Source organism: Chelonoidis abingdonii, chromosome 4, assembly GCF_003597395.2.
Source record: "Chelonoidis abingdonii isolate Lonesome George chromosome 4, CheloAbing_2.0, whole genome shotgun sequence".
In the NCBI taxonomy this organism is placed as follows: Eukaryota; Metazoa; Chordata; order Testudines; family Testudinidae; genus Chelonoidis; species Chelonoidis abingdonii.
In genome coordinates, this window is record NC_133772.1 from 55,800,434 (window position 1) to 55,819,883 (window position 19,450).

Consider the following 19,450-nt stretch of genomic DNA (forward strand, 5'->3'; position numbering starts at 1 on the left):
CAGCAAAGCGGTGAGCCACACCCAGGAGGGTGTTAAACAACCATTAATTGACAGAGGAGTTAGAAGCAAGGGATTCACAATTCTGTAAGAGAACTGTGCAAGCATCACACAATGGGTAATTGCTCAAATCTGACTCAAAGTCCACCAGAATGTCTGGGCTAGTGTTTTCCAGATACATGGAATGAGGATATAAAATAAGGGACAGTGGCATCATGCTTTTACCTTTCTCCTCCCCCACTGATGCTGGAAGCAACAAGAATGCTAGGAAGACAAAGACTTGAACTGAGGAGACTGGTCCCAGGCTTAAAGAGGAAGCCTGTGTATTAAGGACTGTAAACTACCTGCAACATCCAGTGGAGTGAGAAAAACTATTTGATCCAAATACTACCTAGTCTAATAAGGTTTAAGATTCAAACTGTGCGCTTACCTTTTATTTTCTTTGGTAACTATCTCTGACCTTTTCTGCCTACCACTTATAATCACTTAAAGTTTATCTTTCTGTAGTTAATAAATGTGTTTTTATATTTTATCTAAAACAGTGTGTTTTGGTTGAAGTGCTTGGGAATTCTCAGCTGACAAAGGCTAGCATGTGTCCACTCCACATCATTACCCAAAGGCAGACTAGGTAATGAACTTATACTGGTCAGGCTTCTGACCAGGGACAGACAGTATATTCTGGGGGTGCAAGGCTGGAGGCATGGGAGATTTGCTGGTGCCTTTCTCTGTGTGATTTGTGAACGGCTCAGGGAGCATTAATGCAATTTAGCTGGGGCTCCACATGCTGTTGTGCTAAGTGATGATAGCAGGTGGCTGACTTTGCTGCCTGCCACTAGCAAATCATTCTGAGAGACAGTTCAGGATGAAGAGTTAAAGGGGCACAGCAGTACCCCAGTACCTGGTTGTACCCCAGGGATCCTGTCACACTGGACAATTCCCAAAAAAAAAAAAAAATTACATTAGAAAAACATCACACAAGACAGTCACAATTACCTCGCTCTTCTGGCAGGATTGCAATCTGGGTGTCCATAAAGCACCATGAAATTTCTGCTCTTAAGGCAGGGGTGAGCAAACTACAGCCCAGGGGCCAAATCCAGCCCCTCAGATGTTTTAATTTGGTCCTCGAGCTCCCACCAGGGAACGGAATCTGGGGCTTGCCCTGCTCTGCGTGGCTCCCAGAAGCAGCAGCATCCTAGCTTCATGAGAGTTAACACTAGTATGTCTTGTCAAGCTGGGAATCATACCCTCAGCTTGAAGTGTAGATGTACCCTGTGATGAGCTACCATAACTGAATACTGAGCTCAGAAAGGGAACACACAGGCATTAACTTCACTTATGGGACTGAAACATTTCAGATCTGGGTTCTTCCTGTAGGCTTTTTATTTTCATATTTTAAACTTGAGCAAAATCTGTTCAGCCATTTTCTTTTTACACTCTCTCTGTGTTCAAAAAATAACCCAACAACATTCCCGACATTCCATTTGCTGCATTTAGTAAGGCACAAAGTGAAAGAGACAGAATTCTGATGTAGCCCTTGTCCAATTATCAACCTTGTGCAGGACAATTTGCAAATAGTTCCAGATCATACAGTAACACCTAGTAAATTGCATAAAACTATATAAAAACTATATAAAAAATGCTAAGTGCTTGGTTACACACTCAAATAAGGAAATGCCAGTTTGTCTGTGCATGCAACCTTAATTTTACTCCCTTGTTCAGATGGATTAGAATACAGTCTAGTTACATTACTACCATGTGCAATTTCTCAAAACATTTTTTCCCTACCATGATGTAAAGTATATCCTATAAAGTGCAACATGAATGAGGCTGTGGTACCCAATCCTCATAACAAGCTTGTGCCTTGTGAGTGAAAGCCTTAAGTTTGTGCCCTAAAAAGCATTTTTCTACGACCACTAGCTCTATGCAGATTTTAGGTTCTTCTTTTGCAAAGAGCATTCAGTAAGTTAAGAGTCATAGACTGATCACCTAAAAATACTAATTCTATTCTTTAGCTCAGCTTTTGTACGGCGCACACATTGTTTTCTAGTAATTCAGTCCTTTTCCCTAACACACTACTTTTCATATATTTCAAAGTCTCAATGTGGCAAAGACACAGACTCTTTTTCAATGTAAGTTATTTCCTGTCAGCTGAAACAATTAAGTCAATTTCTCCTTCAAAGTTTACCAAAAGCTAGCTATATTATCCAATGGTCAAATGTTAGTCTGAATGTTTTCCCTTCAAAATGTACATTAGAATATTTTTGGCATATTATACAGATCTATAACCTGTAGAGCACTTAGCACTACCAAGTTATCTATCTTTAAGAGAAAACATTTATTTGCTTGAACTTACTTTAATTTATGCTTCATTTTAGAGACATCAGTGCTCAAAAATATTAATTCAACTGTTTTACCAGATGCATATTTGGCTGAAAAACAATTATGCCAATTGCATGTCTTCCATATCTCCTAACATAATATTAAACTTTATATTGTAAATTTAAGTTATTTGATACAGCAATATCCTGTTACTGGGGGAGGAAGGTTTAGCAAATTATAATGGGAATATAACAATCTGGTCTTATGAACTGTATTTCTAGCTCAACTGTTGAATCGCTGTGTGACTTGATAATCATTTAACAACTGAATGCATCAGTTTCCCCACCTGTAAAATGGATAGTCTAATACTTACCTAGCTGAGCAGAATGTTGTGAGGTGTAATTACAGTAATGTTTAATAACGGCTCAAATCCTTGGACACATATGTGAAGAGAAATGTTGCTAGCAAAATGTTTGCAACTTAAGCTACTGTCTCGTTTAGCTTCTATTCTAAATACAACAGCTGAAAAATAAATTTACTCCCTAAACTATCTTCAAATTGAGTATTTACAAAGCATCTCAACTTGAAAAAAATCAATATTTAGTAAAGAACTCATTTAGCAGTCAAAAGCAAGCAAGTTTGCTAAGCAAACAAAGAGCCACAAAGAATGAAACTCATATAAGCAAATATTCATGCATCCCCATGAGCAAGCTGCAGTTACCCCAAGTGTGCTGTTAAACAGTGCCAGCTCACTGAAATAATTACCAGCGAATAAACTGTCTGGTATCCATCCCAACTATTCAGGTATCCACATCACAAGTGACCAACTAAGTGAATTCATAATTCATTTAATTTGGAGAAGACTAAGAAACAAACAAATACAAGTGAAGATTAGGAAGACTGATAATTGTTTCAATAAAACTAATGCTTTCAAGTGACATTTTTAACTAGAGTTGCTTTAAAAAGAGAAGAACTCCCACATTCATGACAGGACTTGCCACAACCAAATACAGTTGTCTTTAGAACGAGATTTACTGTAGCTCTGAGATGCGATAGATTATATATGGCACCTACCTTGAATGTTTACAAAGCTTACGGGGTCTATTTTGCAATTTCCGATCCCAATTCTCTGGATCACTGGAGTTACTGTCATAAGGATGAGGCCGTCCTGCCATCCCACTGTAAGCTTTCTCACACTATTGCTCTGAAAAGCACACATGCAGCACTCAACCTACATTAAAAGAGCAGTGTCGATCTTTAACAATGCCATACAGAAAGAAAGATTAAGAATTCAAAGTGCTCTTTGTTAGTTTATATTAATGAATACAGTATATTCTAGTTTTTATAGTCTTCAGTATCCATGGTGCAAAACAGAGCTTATATCTTCTACCTGGCCTGCTGATACCAACACTAAAATTGTGTTTTCATTATAAGTGTAATCCTATATAATTTAGTAAATAACTTTAAATTTGATTTAATTTATTCCATTGTGTGCAGACAAAAGGTTATTAATTAGATGTTACAAGCACAGTAGAAACACTCTTCAATATAATTTTAATTACATAAAGTTAATAATTCAGAAACAAACCATTTGTCTACTACAGAAATCCTTGAATAGGAATAGATTTGGATTTTCTTAGGTATAAAATGTTATCGTCTAACAGTTAATGAACAGTTAACTGTTCATCTAGCTGAAACAGAATTAAAAGCACCAACTTCAGAGTTAGCAAATAGTGACATTATAGCCTATGCTCAAAATCCCATCAGAAAGAATTATTTAAATGTTAAATATACTGAAAAATCCTATAAATTCTAGAACAGACATAAGAATTAGATGTGAATATCTTAAAGTAAAGACTTTGTAAACCTGCATGCTTAAATTGTTTCTCAAACTGAGAAATGGTTTTGCATGTGACTCATCCATTAAGAGCACTTTTAGGTAGAACATTAAACTTATAACTGATAAAACACACAGTCAATCCAAAATAAGTGACATAAAACAAGCTACATCTAGAGTAGACAATACATTCTAGAGAGATTTGCAAAGTTTTCCAATCAATCAAGTAATTCTTTGCCATTAGAAGGACATGCTTTACCAATCATGTAACCAGTTAACATAATTTACTTCTAGTCTACATAAGATATGGAAAACCTAGAGAAAATTATTTCAGAAAGAATCTGCTACATTGATTTGGCCAGATTAAGCTGAATATTCTGTGATCTTGTCTTCCTCTGCCTTTTCACTGTTATTCAAGTTTCATCTTTTAAATATTTTAATAATGAAAAATTACTCTCAAAACTAATGAGAATGTCAAAAAGTTTCTATTGCCCAAGAAGAATTTAAAATGTCTCGTTGCTTGGAAAAACTTCCAATAAAGACAAACAGTAAAACACAAGACTCTTGGACAGAGTTAGTTAAGAATTCAGAAGACAGAATTCGGTTAGTGCAGAGGAATGGAAAAGCACAATTAATTTTTAAATTAATTTGTGAATTATGTTTTCTAATTTGTAATGTCCATTTCTAACAAATGAAAAGAACAAATAGTTCTAAAAATATTTACTGGAAAAACTACTTAATATATGTAAGATCATCTTTTTCAGCTTGCTGTTTAATTAGCGTGCACCATTATTAGTACTTAAGATATGTGCTTAAGCTTTTAACTTCAATGGGATCACTCAAACACATGGTTAAGCACATGCATAAGCATTTATAGGATTGAGGTCTTAGTATCTTAAATGTTCAACAACTCCTCCATATATTTCTTCACCAAACATACAGACTAACAAAAATCAATGGTTGGTGTGAAGAATGAGGGAGGGAGTTGTATGTAATTTTTAATATAAATATCATATGCCCTGATATTAACCTGCCTGAACACCAGAGGTTAAATCAAAGGATGCTGTGAAGGGGGAAATCCACAGGAAACCAAACAATGGCACATACAATGTTCCTTGAGGGAACAATGGGAGGGGGTGCCATCAAAAAAAAAAAAAAAAAAAAAAAGCCTCTGGCTTCAGCCAGGCCAGAATGGCTTCTCCTTCCCACAGCTGAACCTAGGATCAAAGATGATCCCCAAATGTCATAGATGCTAGAATAAGGAGGGGCTGAGTGAGCAGCCAAAGGCTACGCAAGTTGTATCAGTGAAAGCTAACGGACTGACAAACGCAAAGACAGGGAGCCTGCTGCCACAGGACAGGCTGTTTCTCCCTGACAGAGACAGTTAGCTGGGCTGAGGCGAACTTACAAAGCTGGAAAGGAAGGTTTAAAGTGTAAGCCCCATGCGTGTAGGCCCTATTGATTTTACCCTGTGCTGTACACACTTCATACCTTTGAGGAACAAATAAATAATGCTTTGTTTTGAAGATCCTGTTTCTATATCACTGAAAACTAATACTATCACAGGTTCTCGAATGGAAACCACTGCAGATCTCAAAACCAAGTTGCGTCTTTGAATCGAGGAGTTGGAAGCCCAGCAATCCCATCTAAGAGTGGTTTGACTGCAGTTACACCCTGAGTGAGGTACAGGAAGCCAGGCAGGTCACCTAAGCAGTGCATTCAAGAGAGCTAAAGGGGCCTAAGGTGCAATTTGCCCTGTAGTCATAGCAGTTTGACTTTTGAAATTGTAGCTTTGTGAAACCAAGAGAATTATCGCATATCCTACAAATCATCATAACATCTCTGTATAGCACACAAAGCAAACATAGAAGCAAGAGTATTCAAGTTTTCGGTAGTAAAAAGCATTTTGACAGTATCAGTGTCAAACCTGGTTAAAGCAGCAGCTGAAACTGCTACCTCTCATGATTCACAATTACATGTCAAGATAAACAAATTAATGTGTGTCTGCCCAAAGAGGCAGGAAGAAAAAAAATATCTTAAATTTGTCTAGTTATTAGGGCAGAAGTGGGCAAACTACGGCCATGGGACCGTCCTGCCAGGCCCTTAAGCTCCCAGCTGGGGAGGCTAGTCCCTGGTCCCTCCTCTGCTGTCCCTCCTCCCCCGCGGGCTCAGCTCACCATGTTGCCAGTGATCTGAGTGGTAGGACTGCAACCTCCTGCCTCAGTGCTCTAGACTGCACGGTGGTGTGGCTGCCAGCCCTGGTGCTCTGAGCAGCATGATAAGGGGGCGGGGAGCAGGGGAGTTGGATAAGGGGTCCCAGGGGGCAGTCAGGGGACAGGGGGCAGTTGGATACACGTGGGAGTCCCAGGGGGCCTGCCAGGGGGCGGGGATGTGGATAGGGGTCGAGGCAGTCAGGGGACAGGGAGCAGGGAAGGTTGGATAGGGAGTGGGGTCCTTGGGGCGGTTAGGGACAGGGGGTCCCGGGAGGGGGCAGTCAGAGGACAAGGAGCAGAGGGGGTTGGATGGGTCAGGGGTTCTGAGGGGAGCAGTCAGGGAGTGGGAAGTGGGAGGGGGCGGATAGGGAATGGGGGCCAGGCTGTTTGGGGAGGCACAGCTTTCCCTACCTGCCTCTCCATACAGTTTCGGAACCCCGATGTGGCCCTTAAGCCAAAAAGTTTCCCCAGCCCTGTGTTAGGGGATGCTAAGTTACTGCAGCAGTAAAAGAGCTCAGTGACTCATTTTATATGTTAACTGAAAATTTAGGTGGCCAAAACATGAAGTGTATGTGACTATTTCATAACAAACCTAAAATTATGTATGTCATTACCGTATTTACCATTTATCAAACAGCAATGTTTTTGGTGCTTAATAAAGGAACCTGCAATCTAGTTCAGCCTCAGAAAAAAATGGATATGATACTGTCCGTTTCTGTATGAGCTGATGGTGAATTTAGTAGTAATCTAAAGCATTATTTAATGTTAATTCATAGGTGCAGCATGCCATATATTTTCAGCTCCCAAATAGTATTTAATAAATAAAAGATCTTTTTACATACCGCATTTCACCTTGAATTGATACAAACTGTCAGCATCACTGATTCCATTATTAATGTGGGCTCACTTCTGGAATGATAAGCAGCAAGTTTAGCAATAATGTATCTGTGTAGTTTAAGACAGGAAGTAAAGAGTACTTTTTCCAGTTGAAACTACACAAGGAATTTAGGCAGGCAGGCAGAAGCGTAAATAGTCACATACACTAGAATTTGGCCAGAACACTAATACCCCTATTCATAGGTATTGTTTCCCCATCATTGATGAAAGCCTGTCTCATTTAGATCTGTTCTGAGCATGACATGGTGCTAAGAACACTTATACCCTATATACTCTAGCATTCCTGCCATAAGTACTGTTAATGTTGTTTTTCCAAATTACTTGCTCACTTTACACCCCATATTCTTTATGGAAATATGCTTATGATATGGATATGGCATAACAGATATATTTGATGTAAGATGGGGCTTGTAAGGTATCGTCGGAAAGGTTATAATTTACTGAATGTGATTATCCAGTTTTATGTAGGTATCATTTCCGTATCTAAAGTTAGGAATATTGACTATGTATGGATGAGTATTTGTGAGATACCCACCACACAACAGCTTTGATGGGCCATTAGGAAGAAACAATAAGACTTTGAATACACTAATCTCTCTCCTTCCTAAATGGCATCCTGAGACATTGTGGTGACACTAATAGGTCAGGTGGTCCTGTCACATGGTACTAAACAGCACCTTGGACTTCTAGTAATTTTCCACTAAAAGGAGGGGGAGATCAAGACTGGGAAACAAAAGATTCCCAACTTATGTAAATCTTATTTAAGGCTGGGGAGCGACTAGATCTTGGTTCACTCTTCACTGAATCCCCACACAGTATGACCGCTGGAAACACCTAAGGAACAAGGACAAAGGGAAAGGGAATGGAGTACTGAACCCAGGCTGGAAGTGGGATCCATCTGGTCTGTGAATAAGATACCTGAAGATTTAAGCTGCAAGCAGGGTAGCTAACCTTCAAGAATTTCTGCAACCTGTTTCACAAGCAACATTTAGGGTGAGGAATTATTTCTTGAAACCAGTCTCTTTAAGATCTTAAGCTTAGTATTCATGTTTTGTTTTATTTGCTTAGTAATCTGCTTTCTTCTGTTTGCTATCCCTTATAATCACTTAAAATGTACCTTTTATACCTTTTACAGTTAATAAACTTATTTCTTGTTTATAACATAACCCAGTTTGTGTAATTCATATCAGGGGGAGAGGGGGAGGCAAGAAACTATGCATCTCTCTCTCCACGTTGAGGGAGAGGGTGAATTTTTATGAACTTGCACTGTGCAGACTTTTCTATACACCGCAAGACAATATTATTTTGGGTTTACTCCCCCAAAGGGGGTGTGCACTTGAGTGCTGAGCAATTTCCTAGCTGAATCTTTCCAGAGAGAGAGCTGCTTGCAGACTCTGTGCAATTCTACAGCTGATGAGTCCCTATCTGTGTGTGTGTGCGCGCGCGCTTCCAGAGGCCGAGAGCCTGATTCAGCAAAACAGGGAGAGCAAGCCCAAGATAGCAGAGCAGGCAGGCTCAGTGAAACTCAAATACATCTGGTGGCATCCCTGACAGGGGGTGGGGGATTCTAACTCATCACTATTCTAGACTATATCTACACTAGGAGAATTTTACAAGTATAAGTATGCCAGTATACTTTACCAGCAAAGCGCTCAGAGCACATACAGAAATAGAACAAAACTGTGCTTTGTATGAGTATAGTAAATCTACACCACCCCCTGAGCAACACAAGCCATACCCATAAAAGCACAGATTTACCAGCCCAGTGTAACTGTGTCTATACTAGGAGCTTCTTGTGTTACAGCTGTGTCATCAGAGATCGTGCCTCTTCACACTCTTGACTGACACAGCCATGCCAGCAAATATCCTAGCCTTGGCACCCTACCCTCCAGCTCAAGCCAGCTACCCTATCAGAATAAGTATGCAGCAGTTAATTTCAAATTTTTATAAAAATTTACGTTTGAATATTAAACAGCTCTCAATTTAACTTTTACACTGGAAAGTGATGCAAAAGAGGCCAAACGGACTAAACTGCAGCTGAAGTGGCAGCCAAATTTCTAGAGGGAAAGGAGCAATTTAAAAATCTGCCTTTTCTCCTTCAGTTTCCTCATCCTCCCTTACCTCTCGCACCACGTTCATCTTTGTTCTCTCCATCAACATTCCCTCTCTCCTTTCATTTAATGTAACAGACATAGGGATTGTGAGTAAGTTTGAGATACTAGATCTCTGTACCACCGGGAGACAGTGTGCAGCTATGTCATCACCAAGAAAGCCCAACCTACCCGTGCCCCCAATCATATACTGTAATATAATGTTTCAATGTAACACATAATTAATAACCTCTTACACAGGAATTTTCCTCAGGATCCTGCATTGTCCTTAACTGGATGCTTCAGAGACAGGAAAAACTCTACAATGCCTGAGGCTTTCCTATACCATGGGGAAAGTGATTACTTCCTGACCACAGTTAGCAAACAGGTGACGCCCTAAAGAATGAGGATTTTTGCCACTGTAATTGTTTTAAATCATAGCTAGTGTAAGTACAGATGTTATTTTTACTCATCTAAATTGCTGTCTGCATCAGCTTTTTTGTTCAAGTTTATGCCAGTCCAAATGACATTTTTCAGCTCTTACTGCTCTAATAAGACCAGGTCATAGGAGAAACGTATCAAAAGATAAAAAACAGCGTTGATACCACAGAGAGAAGCTGTGCGGTAGTCTGAACTGAATGAGATAACATTTGCCAGTTGAGAAATCATAACTAATCTCGCTAACATTTCACTGAGGCAAATCCACTTTTACTGCAATTAGTCTCCCCTGGTAACAAACAGGCTTGGGGAAAAACAACATTAAAAAAGATGACAGATTTCCACCTACACGAGGGATCATCTTCAGTAAGAATCTGGGATGTATACAAAAGATATACTTACAGCCGCACACATAGAGGGTCAGACATTGATATGGACCTAATTAGCCTTTAAGATGGTAAAATGAGTTCTGTCTTGCCAACGAATAATGTAAGTAAGTCCATAAGGAGAGGAACTCCGATTGCACTCTGTACCTCATTTGGCAAATCAGAATACCTCAGCCAGGATGGGTGTGATTACTATGTTTGCCTCTGTTCTCACTGCAGCGTTAACAGCAACTTAGTCTCTAGATGCCTTGGGTTTAGCTTCCTCAGGCAGTTGATAAAATAAGGGGGATAGTTTATCCCAGATATGGAAGACATAAATTAGCTAACAAACTCAATGTTGTATGCACATTAGTTTGACAGAATACTACATCTTATCTTGGCAATTAGGATCAGGAGAGAAGGAACAGATTTTCTTGACCCATCATGAGTTGTATGCACTGCACAACTGAGAAACTTGGGATTCGGTAAGACTATTTGAACCTCTTCTGTGTAACCTGGTAATGCTGGTCAGCTTTCAAATATGAGGAGGTACAGGCTCAACAAGAAATCCACAGTTGGTGCTTTCATTCACTGGCTGGCTACTCTCACAGCCTCTTTCACTGGAGGTAACAGAAATACTATTTTCTGCCTCTTCCCCCCACCCTCCCATCACCACTGACTCCAGAGCCAGAGACTATCAGCCATTCTCAGATGTTCCTGGAAACTCATGAAATATGAGATGGAGAGACTAACATTAGGACCACAGAATTGCCTGGAGTTAAAGATAACAACAGTAGCAGTAGGCGCTCAGCAGTAAGTTTATGAAAAGCTTATATTAAGTAGTGGTCCCCAAACTGTGGGAACACACCCCCTAGGAGGGCATGCAGGAATGTGGGGGGGGGCACAGCAGGGCCCAGGCCAGCCCCCATGGGGAGCAGGGAGGAAGCACCGCCCAGCTACGCTCTGTCCCCAGCTCCACTCCAACCGTGACTCTGGTCCCCACTGCAGCGCCAGCCCCACTCTCAGCCACAGGCTTGCTCCTAACCATAGGCCACAGTCCCACTCCGGGGAGGGGTGGGGGGGAAGAGTGGTGAGAAGGACCAGGTTGGGGGAAGGGGGGAGCATCACCAAAAAAGTTTGGGGACCACTGATCTAAGCTCTTGAGCTTCCACTTCAAAGCTAAATGAACCTGAAGGGTTAAGGCAAAGACGTCTGCTGAGAAGATGCAGCCATTTTTCTCCAATATATAAAACTAACAGGATGAACTCTTATCAGCTTTTTTGAGGGAATCTGTCTTTTGGATTCCAGGCACTGAGCCCACATCTCCCAACAGGGCCAGAGGACTAGTCATCTGTATAGCAGAGCTACCTCATTGTAAAGCAGAGGGATTCCACATATGGACTTTTAAGTGTTTACAGCATCACCTGAATTGAAAAGAGTTGATAGCTTGAAAGGAAAGCATCACAGGCTAAACCTCAGACTCCATGCTGAATAGCAATGAAGTTGATCCCAGGCACCACAATCCATCTCTCCAAGGTGTAGTATATTTGACACATGGAAGGGAGAGGCAGAAGATTCCCTGTTTTGTGCCACAAAGGAAAAAAAACTAACCCAGTAAAAATGGCAGCAGACAGACTTAACTCCCAATAACAACTCTGTTGCCCGGTCTTACAGGAAAAAACCAAAAGAAAGAAAGGGAAAAAAAAGGGGGGAAGTGTTAGAATTTTCAGTGTAACAAACAGACTCTTTGGCACCTGGGAGCTGGACATAATGCTATCAATCCTCCCTCAGGCACTGATGCTGAAGCCCTGAGAGGCCTGATACAGATGCACTGAAACACAATGAAGTCCAAAAGGTGTCCAAAACCAGATGGAGCAGATGCTAGAAGGCCTCTAACATACAGAAGTGCCTGGCATGGAAGATAATGCAGCACCAAGCTGGCTGTAATGGGGTGGCCATTTAATGAGCACCTTCTCATAGCCAGGGGTCACTTTGCAGGCCCCCTGCCACTTTTAACCTCCCTCATGTGAGCCCCTTAAATGCTGCACACAGATTTTCATCAGCCCCAGGCAAGGGTGTTAACAAAAATGGCTCAACAATCCTCAGGGTCCCAAAATAAAAGTTCATCACCACACTACAGTCCATACTTTGCTCTGATGTCTTCTTTCTCAGTCAGAGCTCTTCTTCTGTACTAGTCTGTTCTCACAGCCCATCCTCCCAGCTCTTCCTATCTGGAGCCTACCTTCCTAGGCCTCCAAACTTCTAGGGTCAAACTCCATCTGAATTTTCCCACAGGAGCCTTCTGCTCCCTGTGCTTCTCTGTCACAGCTCCCTTGGTCTCAAGTCTTCCATGCAGGAGCTATTTATACACTGTGCAGTTTCTCCACAATTTTCTGAGCTGTCCACTGCTCTATAGGGCAATCACTGTAATCTCACCACGGTGTGGCTGATTCTGTAATTAGGGACAGCTAGCACTGGGCCTCCAGTGGCACACTAATGTGTTACACCGGCTATGACATCAAATCAAGTTGTGAGACACATGGCTCAATTTCTTCAACTCCAAATAAACACTGTGCAAGCAAATAATCCTCTAAAGGTTCAATAGGTCTTTCCACATTGACACTGAAGCCAGTGTTGAGCTTGACAGAGCAGACATCTTCCAATTCTACGTGTCATATTTTGGGGAGTGGAACTATGAGATTGAAGAGTTCTTTGGTGGTAGCTTAGCCTAACCCTCAGTATCAAATGTAAGTTGTGAGTCCTTGGACATCAAGCTTTTGCTGGCAAGAAAGTTTGCTGGGTGCCTGTTCCTGATTCACCAGATAGGGGCCAGATACTGCACAATGACTGGTCCAGTTGATCAGTAAGAGGACAATATTCAGTTAGCCAACAGGTGGAATTTAAGGTTAATACCCCAAGCCCTAGATGTATGATTGGTAAAAATCTAATACAGAGAAAGCAGAGTAGGTACAAAAAACTCATCTGTTGCAGACACAGTACCCTCAGAGGTATACATCTTAAAGCTGAACAACAGACTCACAATCGCACAAGGAAGTCTCACTGGAGCCTGGAAAATGGAATTCCCGATGAGGCCAAAATTTTGACAAAAGTCACGCTATTGAATATTCCAAATTTCTAAGTTAAAATACCAAACTTCCAAAAAGGGACAGACAGTCAATTTGCTGCTCACTGTCTACAGATCTCGGAAGAATATGAATAGCAGTTGAACTGCACTCCTTTATATATCCTTAGCTGGCATGAGATGAGGAGATAAGCAGGTGTGCTTACAGTCCCAATGACATCATTTATAAGACGTTTCAAGTGAGCATTTGCCATTGGTGCGTGCACACATCCTACCCCACTTACTGTGAAGATCCATGTCTGCTGAATAAGTTTGCTGTAGACTTAAGTACACATCTGCTATATAAAAGCTACTTCATGTGGTTGTAAATCAATCATAATTACTTATAAAATGTTACTAAATTGACACTGATCAAAGTCTAATTGAGAAACATCCCTTGCAATACAGCATTAACTAACATTAGGTTAGGTGAGATGCAAGTAATTCAGAACCTAAAATAGCAGCCATGTACTCTACAGTGATGTTAAGAAAACTTCCCCTCATGAATAAACAATAGGTGGCAGTAGAGTAAAACTAACAACATTTTCACCTGTGTAACAGCAGATGTAGAAGAACAGTCTTCAATTTTACTTTATTGCTACTGCAAGAGTCATGGAAGAGAAGTGTCTAGTCTCACAACAGCACGCACCTAAAAACTTGCCCTCCTACTTTTCAAAGGATATCAATAAATCAGCTCAGTGAAATTCAGTCACTCAGCCTACTCCTATTGATTTCAATGGAAGCTGGAGTGGGCTCATACTACATGAAAGCAAAATCTTGCCTGCTACTGCAGGACCAAATAGAATAGCAATTCACAGGTTAATCACTCATCTCCAAACTTATATGCAGGGTTAGATATCAAAAGGCCAGTCATAGCAATCAACAGTTCAACTGCCTCAATAAGCGAGAATACCATTCCAGCAGAACCATAATTAGTTCAATACAACTCAACATCAGTGACAAAAGGATCATGGCATAAATTTTGAGTCACTGCCCAAGAGCCAGGAAGAGTTTATAAAGGAGGAAGTTTCAGCAATCAATGAGCTAATGGGTATTTCTACACAGCAAAGAAAAACCTGCGGCTGGCCCATGCCAGCCAACTCTGGCTTGCAGGACTCAGACTGCAGGGCTGTTTCATTTCTGCATAGACATCCAGGTTCAGGCTAAAGCCCAGACTCCAAGAGGCAGGTCCCATAGCTCAGGCTCCAGCCTGAGCCCAGAAGTCTACACAGCAATGGAACAGCCCCTGAGCCTAAGCTAGCTGGCACGGGCCAGCCACAGGTTTTTCTTTGCTGTGTAGACATACACGAGGCTTTGGGCAAAAGTTTTAGCTGTGTGGATGGAAGAAAACGTCCAGTCTTAGAGATGCCATACAGGGAAAAACTGCTAGATTTAGACACACTGGATATTTTGGAGTGGAATGAGAATAAGTCAGAGATGAAACCAAGACTGCAGTGCAAGGCACTAAGAAAGGGGAGAGAAATTTAGGGAAGTGAGGGGAGAAGATAAACAGTTCAGTTTTGGCTGCACTGTCAGGCTGAACTGAGAAATGTATATACCATCATTGTTTGTGATGTTACTGTAGTTTGTTGGTCCCAGGATACGAGACACACAAGGTGGATTAGGTTTGAATGCTAGTCCATTCCACCAAGAGAAGTTAGTCCAATAAAAGACATTACCTCACCTACCTTGTCCATCTCAGATGCATATATACATAAGGTGATGTACAAAGATTTTAGTCTGGATAGAAAGAGGCAGTTCTGAAGTAGCAAGGAAGATCTGTAAATCTGCATAAAGATGATAACTAGAGTCTTGCTTTGGAATTAGATCATCCAGATACAATGTGTAGGGGGCAAGAGGACTCCAAGAGCCTTGTAGTACCCCTACTCAACGTTGGAGCAGGGATGAGGAGTATCCTGTGAATGAAACATTGAAGAAGCAGTCTCAGGTAAGAGAAGAACCGGTAGAGGGCAGAGCCATTGCAAGCCAAAGGAAGGACAAGATTTTAAGAGCATGACTGATGTCAAAATCAGTCAACAGATAAAAATGACAAAGATGGAGTACTTGTTCATGAATTTTGGTGAGAACTAGTCAGATGAGTGTGTACAGGGAGAGATTCTGGAAAACGAGTAAAGTGCGTGAAACAACTAAAAGCAGCCTAGCCAGCAGTCTCAGATTAATCAAGGCAGGAGGGCAGGGGGTTTGAGGTGGCACAGAAAGGGCAGCTTGACCCATGTCCTTGTGTAGAATTGTGTTGAAGTTGCTGATACATGCATTTTAGAAGAGCAGGATGTGCCTCACGAATGTCTATTGGGGCCGCAGGGCTACAAACTCTGGAAAAACCCACACCTGATTAATCAATAATCAGAAGGAACCTCTTGCTTCACCATTGAAACTGCTTACTGAACAAGTTTTCTTTAAGGGACATGTCATTCTATTACTAATGTATAAATAAGGGGGAAAGTTTGAGGTAGTTGGACTCTTTTGGACTCTCCTTCTGGATATATCTTGCGGTCCCCACTGGAAGACAGAAGATTTGGCCACCAGAAGCCTGCCACTGTGTCACTCAAGAGCCACATTCATCTTTGGTAACTATCAAGGGTTGGGGGTATTTTACTAACCTGTTGCGGATGTGTGTAAGTGCTTGAGACTAGTAAAGTTTAGCTTTAAGTGAAAGCACTCGTGGTGTCCTGTTTGTGCCAGCCATCTATCGGTTGGACGGCTGTGTCTCCCGATTTATTTCTTGACACCACTTCACACAGAGTAAAAGTTACCAAGAGCTTTGGGTTGAAAGAACCCCGGGTAACAAGTGAAGTGGGCATTTCCCATATTGGAAAGGGTCAAGGATGGAGTTGAAGGAAAAGAACTCAAGACAGGTGTTAGATGACATTCCATGATCTTAGAGATGAAACGGAGGAAGGAGATGAAGTGACAGCTGGAGAAGTGAGTGGGGTTGCAGGTAGGTTTTTATGCTATGTTGTTTGCAGCGTTGGTGATCAACTGCATTTTACTCATCCAAAAACTTGCAATTGCATTTTGTCAAAGCAATTTTGTCAGAATACAACATTGTACATTTCGGGTGACACCACAGCATTACTAAGCATCTCTTTGAAAACAGACACTTCAGGGCAAGGAGGCATTCTCAATAGTGTCAGGAAGCTCAGCAGAAAAGCTGGAGTTGCTGAAGAAAACATCAGAAGTAAGAATTCATCAAGGTAAGGCAGAGTTGCTGGTCAATCAGTACATTAATCATTATATATCTTATAGCAGTGGTTTTCAACCTGTAGTCTGTGAATCCCTGGGGTCCACAAAGACTATGTTTAAATTTTCCAAAGGGGTCCACACCTCCATTTGACATTTAGGGGTCTGCAAATGAAAAAAGGTTGAAAACCACTGTCTTATGGTACTAGAATAGGATTTCAGATTACACTGTAAAACATTGACAAAGTCAGCATCACCAAAAACAAATCTCAAATCCAGAAGAATAAGGGACAGGCTACAGGCTTACCACCACCCCACCATCTCATTGTTTTTATCTAGCCACCCACTGAGAGTAATTCAGTTTGATGTTGAGAGAGCAACCCCAAAACTAAGTGTCCTGCTTTAAGTGACTGTACACAAAGGAATGTTTCACTGTTCACTAGTCATCACTGGATGGAAGGGATGTTAATTTCATAGGAACCTGAAGAACTACCCTTTACAGTTTAATCACTGGCACACAAGAGAACAGAGCTCCTTTCAGTCCCCAACAGGAAATGCAATTCTGACACGTGACAGAAAACCTTCATTAGCACTATTTATTAATAGTATCTCCAATCATTTCATTCAAAAGCTACTAGTCTGACTCGCCAACCAATGGCATCAGGAAACAAATCCACTGTTCATCTTCCCAGAACGCAAGATATCAAGTGTACAGGGAGTACCTCAGGAACGGTCATTTATAATGAAGTAGCACCTTACAGACAGTCACAGCAAACCTGCCACCCGGAGGTGGGGGGCGGGGGAGAGATGATCAGTGCTTTAAAGGGCGCAAATCAGGCAACTGAAAGGGGGGGGTCATTTATCTACAACCCCGCCACGCCACCCCCGGCCCCGAGACACCCCACTTGTGCGCCACACGTATGACCAGACAGCAAGCGTGAAAAATCGGGATGGGGGTGGGGGTAATAGGACCCTATATAAGAAAAAGACCCAAAAAATCGGGACATCTGGTCACCCTTCCCCACCCCGAAGCCTCCGCTCCCCGCCTGGAACCTCCAGCCACCTCCCCCACACAGCTCCGCTCCCCCTCGGCCCCGCTCAACAGCCCACTCCCGCCCCCACAGCCATCCAGCCGCTTTCCCCACCCTGTCGGCCCCCGCCTGCCCTGGGGGGCCCGGCCGACACCTCACCTACCCGCCAGGTTCCGGGACACCGGCCGCCTCGCTACTAGGCTGGGGCTACTGCACTTCCCAGGCCCATCGCCCTCGGCTCGGTCACTGCAAGCTCCTCCTCTCGCGAGAGAGCAAGGAGGAAACGGGAAAGGGGTGAAATATCGCGAGGTTTGCGCCGAACGGCGGGTCTCGTGCGGGGGAACGTAGGGGGCCTGATGCTTTCCAACCGGACTGGGGTCGGGGGCGCTGCCTGGTGAAACCGAAAGCGAGGGCGAAGCCCGGGTCGAGGCGCGTGTCTGTCGCCTGTGTGACGTTCGGTGCCCCAGGGGGCGGGCTGGGGGGCCGGATGTGGCACCGAGAGGTCACCGGTCCCCATGGTGACAGGGTGGTGCCCAGAGCCGCTGGCAGCAGGAGTGGGACAGGCCGGGGTAGGAGGCGGGAGGGGGAGGTAGCGTAGGGGCGGTGCAGCGGCAAGTGAGGGACGGAGGAGCGGGTGGGGGGAGTTGGGGCTGCGAGAGCGGGACCTGGGGACGCCGCACAGGGGAGGTTTTCTGTGGGATTCGAGCGGGCGCGTGGACGGGGGGAGATTGACGAGCCGGAGCTGCCCCCTCACCCTTGGCGGAGCAGGTTACAGACCATGGGGGGCGGGAATGAACCTCAGAACCAGGAGATTCTTAGTTCTCCGTGGCAGCTAGCGGCCTTGGTGATGGTAGGGGGTGAGGAGGACGAGAAGCTTGAGAACGATGATCTTTGGCTTATCCGGCCTCTGTTAGCGTGGCTATGGGGGGCGTGTAGGAACCTACAGACAGGTCGCTAGCCTGCTGTCAGTTTCACCCACTCGGTTGGCCAGCATCTCCTCCCAGCGGTCAGACTGCAAAGAGTTTACAAAACAGCATTCTGTAAGTAAGAATGACAGGCCCGGAGAACAGAGACATACCAGTGTTGTTCTAGTGGTTATCTTTATTGGGACAGTTTGGCGTGCCATCTGTAATTTGTGGCTGGGAGCGATGTCCTTTTGCCACACACTTTGGCTCTTGAATTACGGGTTGTCACAGGATCAGCCATGCTGATGAGTTTTCATATGCTTGTCCTTATGAAACCAATACCATAGCGTAAGATTTGGATCCTGGATTTTGAATACTGTGGTAAATTGAGCGGGTCTAGATCTGTGGTTACAATTTTGTCCCAATTCAGAAAGTATAATGAAGGAGAAAGTGGATATATAGATATTTCAGTACAGTAGCTGTGAAATTACTCTGTTCTCTCCCCCATCTATATGGATCTTTATGTTTCTCAGAGCAAGAAAAATGGATAGAAACTAGTTTACTGATGGTGGAAAACCCAAGCTGAGGCATACAAGTTGAAGCGCAAATAAGTGCCTGTGTTAATAGATTCTCTCTTCTCTTCTCCCTACAAACATGCTCCAAAAGCTGTGGGGGAGAGTTGTTTCATCGCACTGCCTACATAACACAAGCTAGCATTTCTTGCATAGAGGTGCATTCATCCTTTTTCACTGAGCTCACCCATATCCAAGGTTTCTTGAGATACCTGGAACTGAACATCATGACACCTTCCTTCCCCTAATTTGGTCCATTTAGAAGTCCTAGACATACTGATGAAGAGCAAGTCATTGCTGGTTGGAGAAAGAGAGAGAAGAGTAACTAGCAATCCTTAAAAAGCAATAAAGAGTCCTGTGGCACCTTATAGACTAACAGAAGTATTGGAGTATGCGTCTGAAGAAGTGGGTATTCACCCACGAAAGCTTATGCTCCAATAATTCTGTTAGTCTATAAGGTGCCA

The 19,450-nt window shown here is 42.8% G+C and overlaps 1 protein-coding gene across 4 annotated transcripts in view; it reads right to left on the reverse strand.

The window, feature by feature from the left end:
* The window catches only part of BTBD10 (BTB domain containing 10), a 48,722-nt gene extending 30,758 nt beyond the window's left edge, over positions 1–17,964 (reverse strand). Inside the window, exon 1 of one of the 4 annotated variants that reach the window (XM_032791819.2) lies at positions 17,673–17,951. Coding sequence is in view for 2 of the 4 variants with exons in the window: in XM_075065186.1 (XP_074921287.1) it covers positions 3,391–3,491 (101 nt within the window). In the remaining 2 variants the exon portion in view is untranslated. Of the gene's footprint in view, positions 1–3,390; positions 3,543–7,208; positions 7,230–17,668 lie in introns of those variants that run through there. The other 3 variants (XM_075065186.1, XM_032791822.2, XM_032791818.2) reach the window with 3 other exon arrangements.
* Between the last annotated feature and the right edge of the window lie 1,486 nt (positions 17,965–19,450).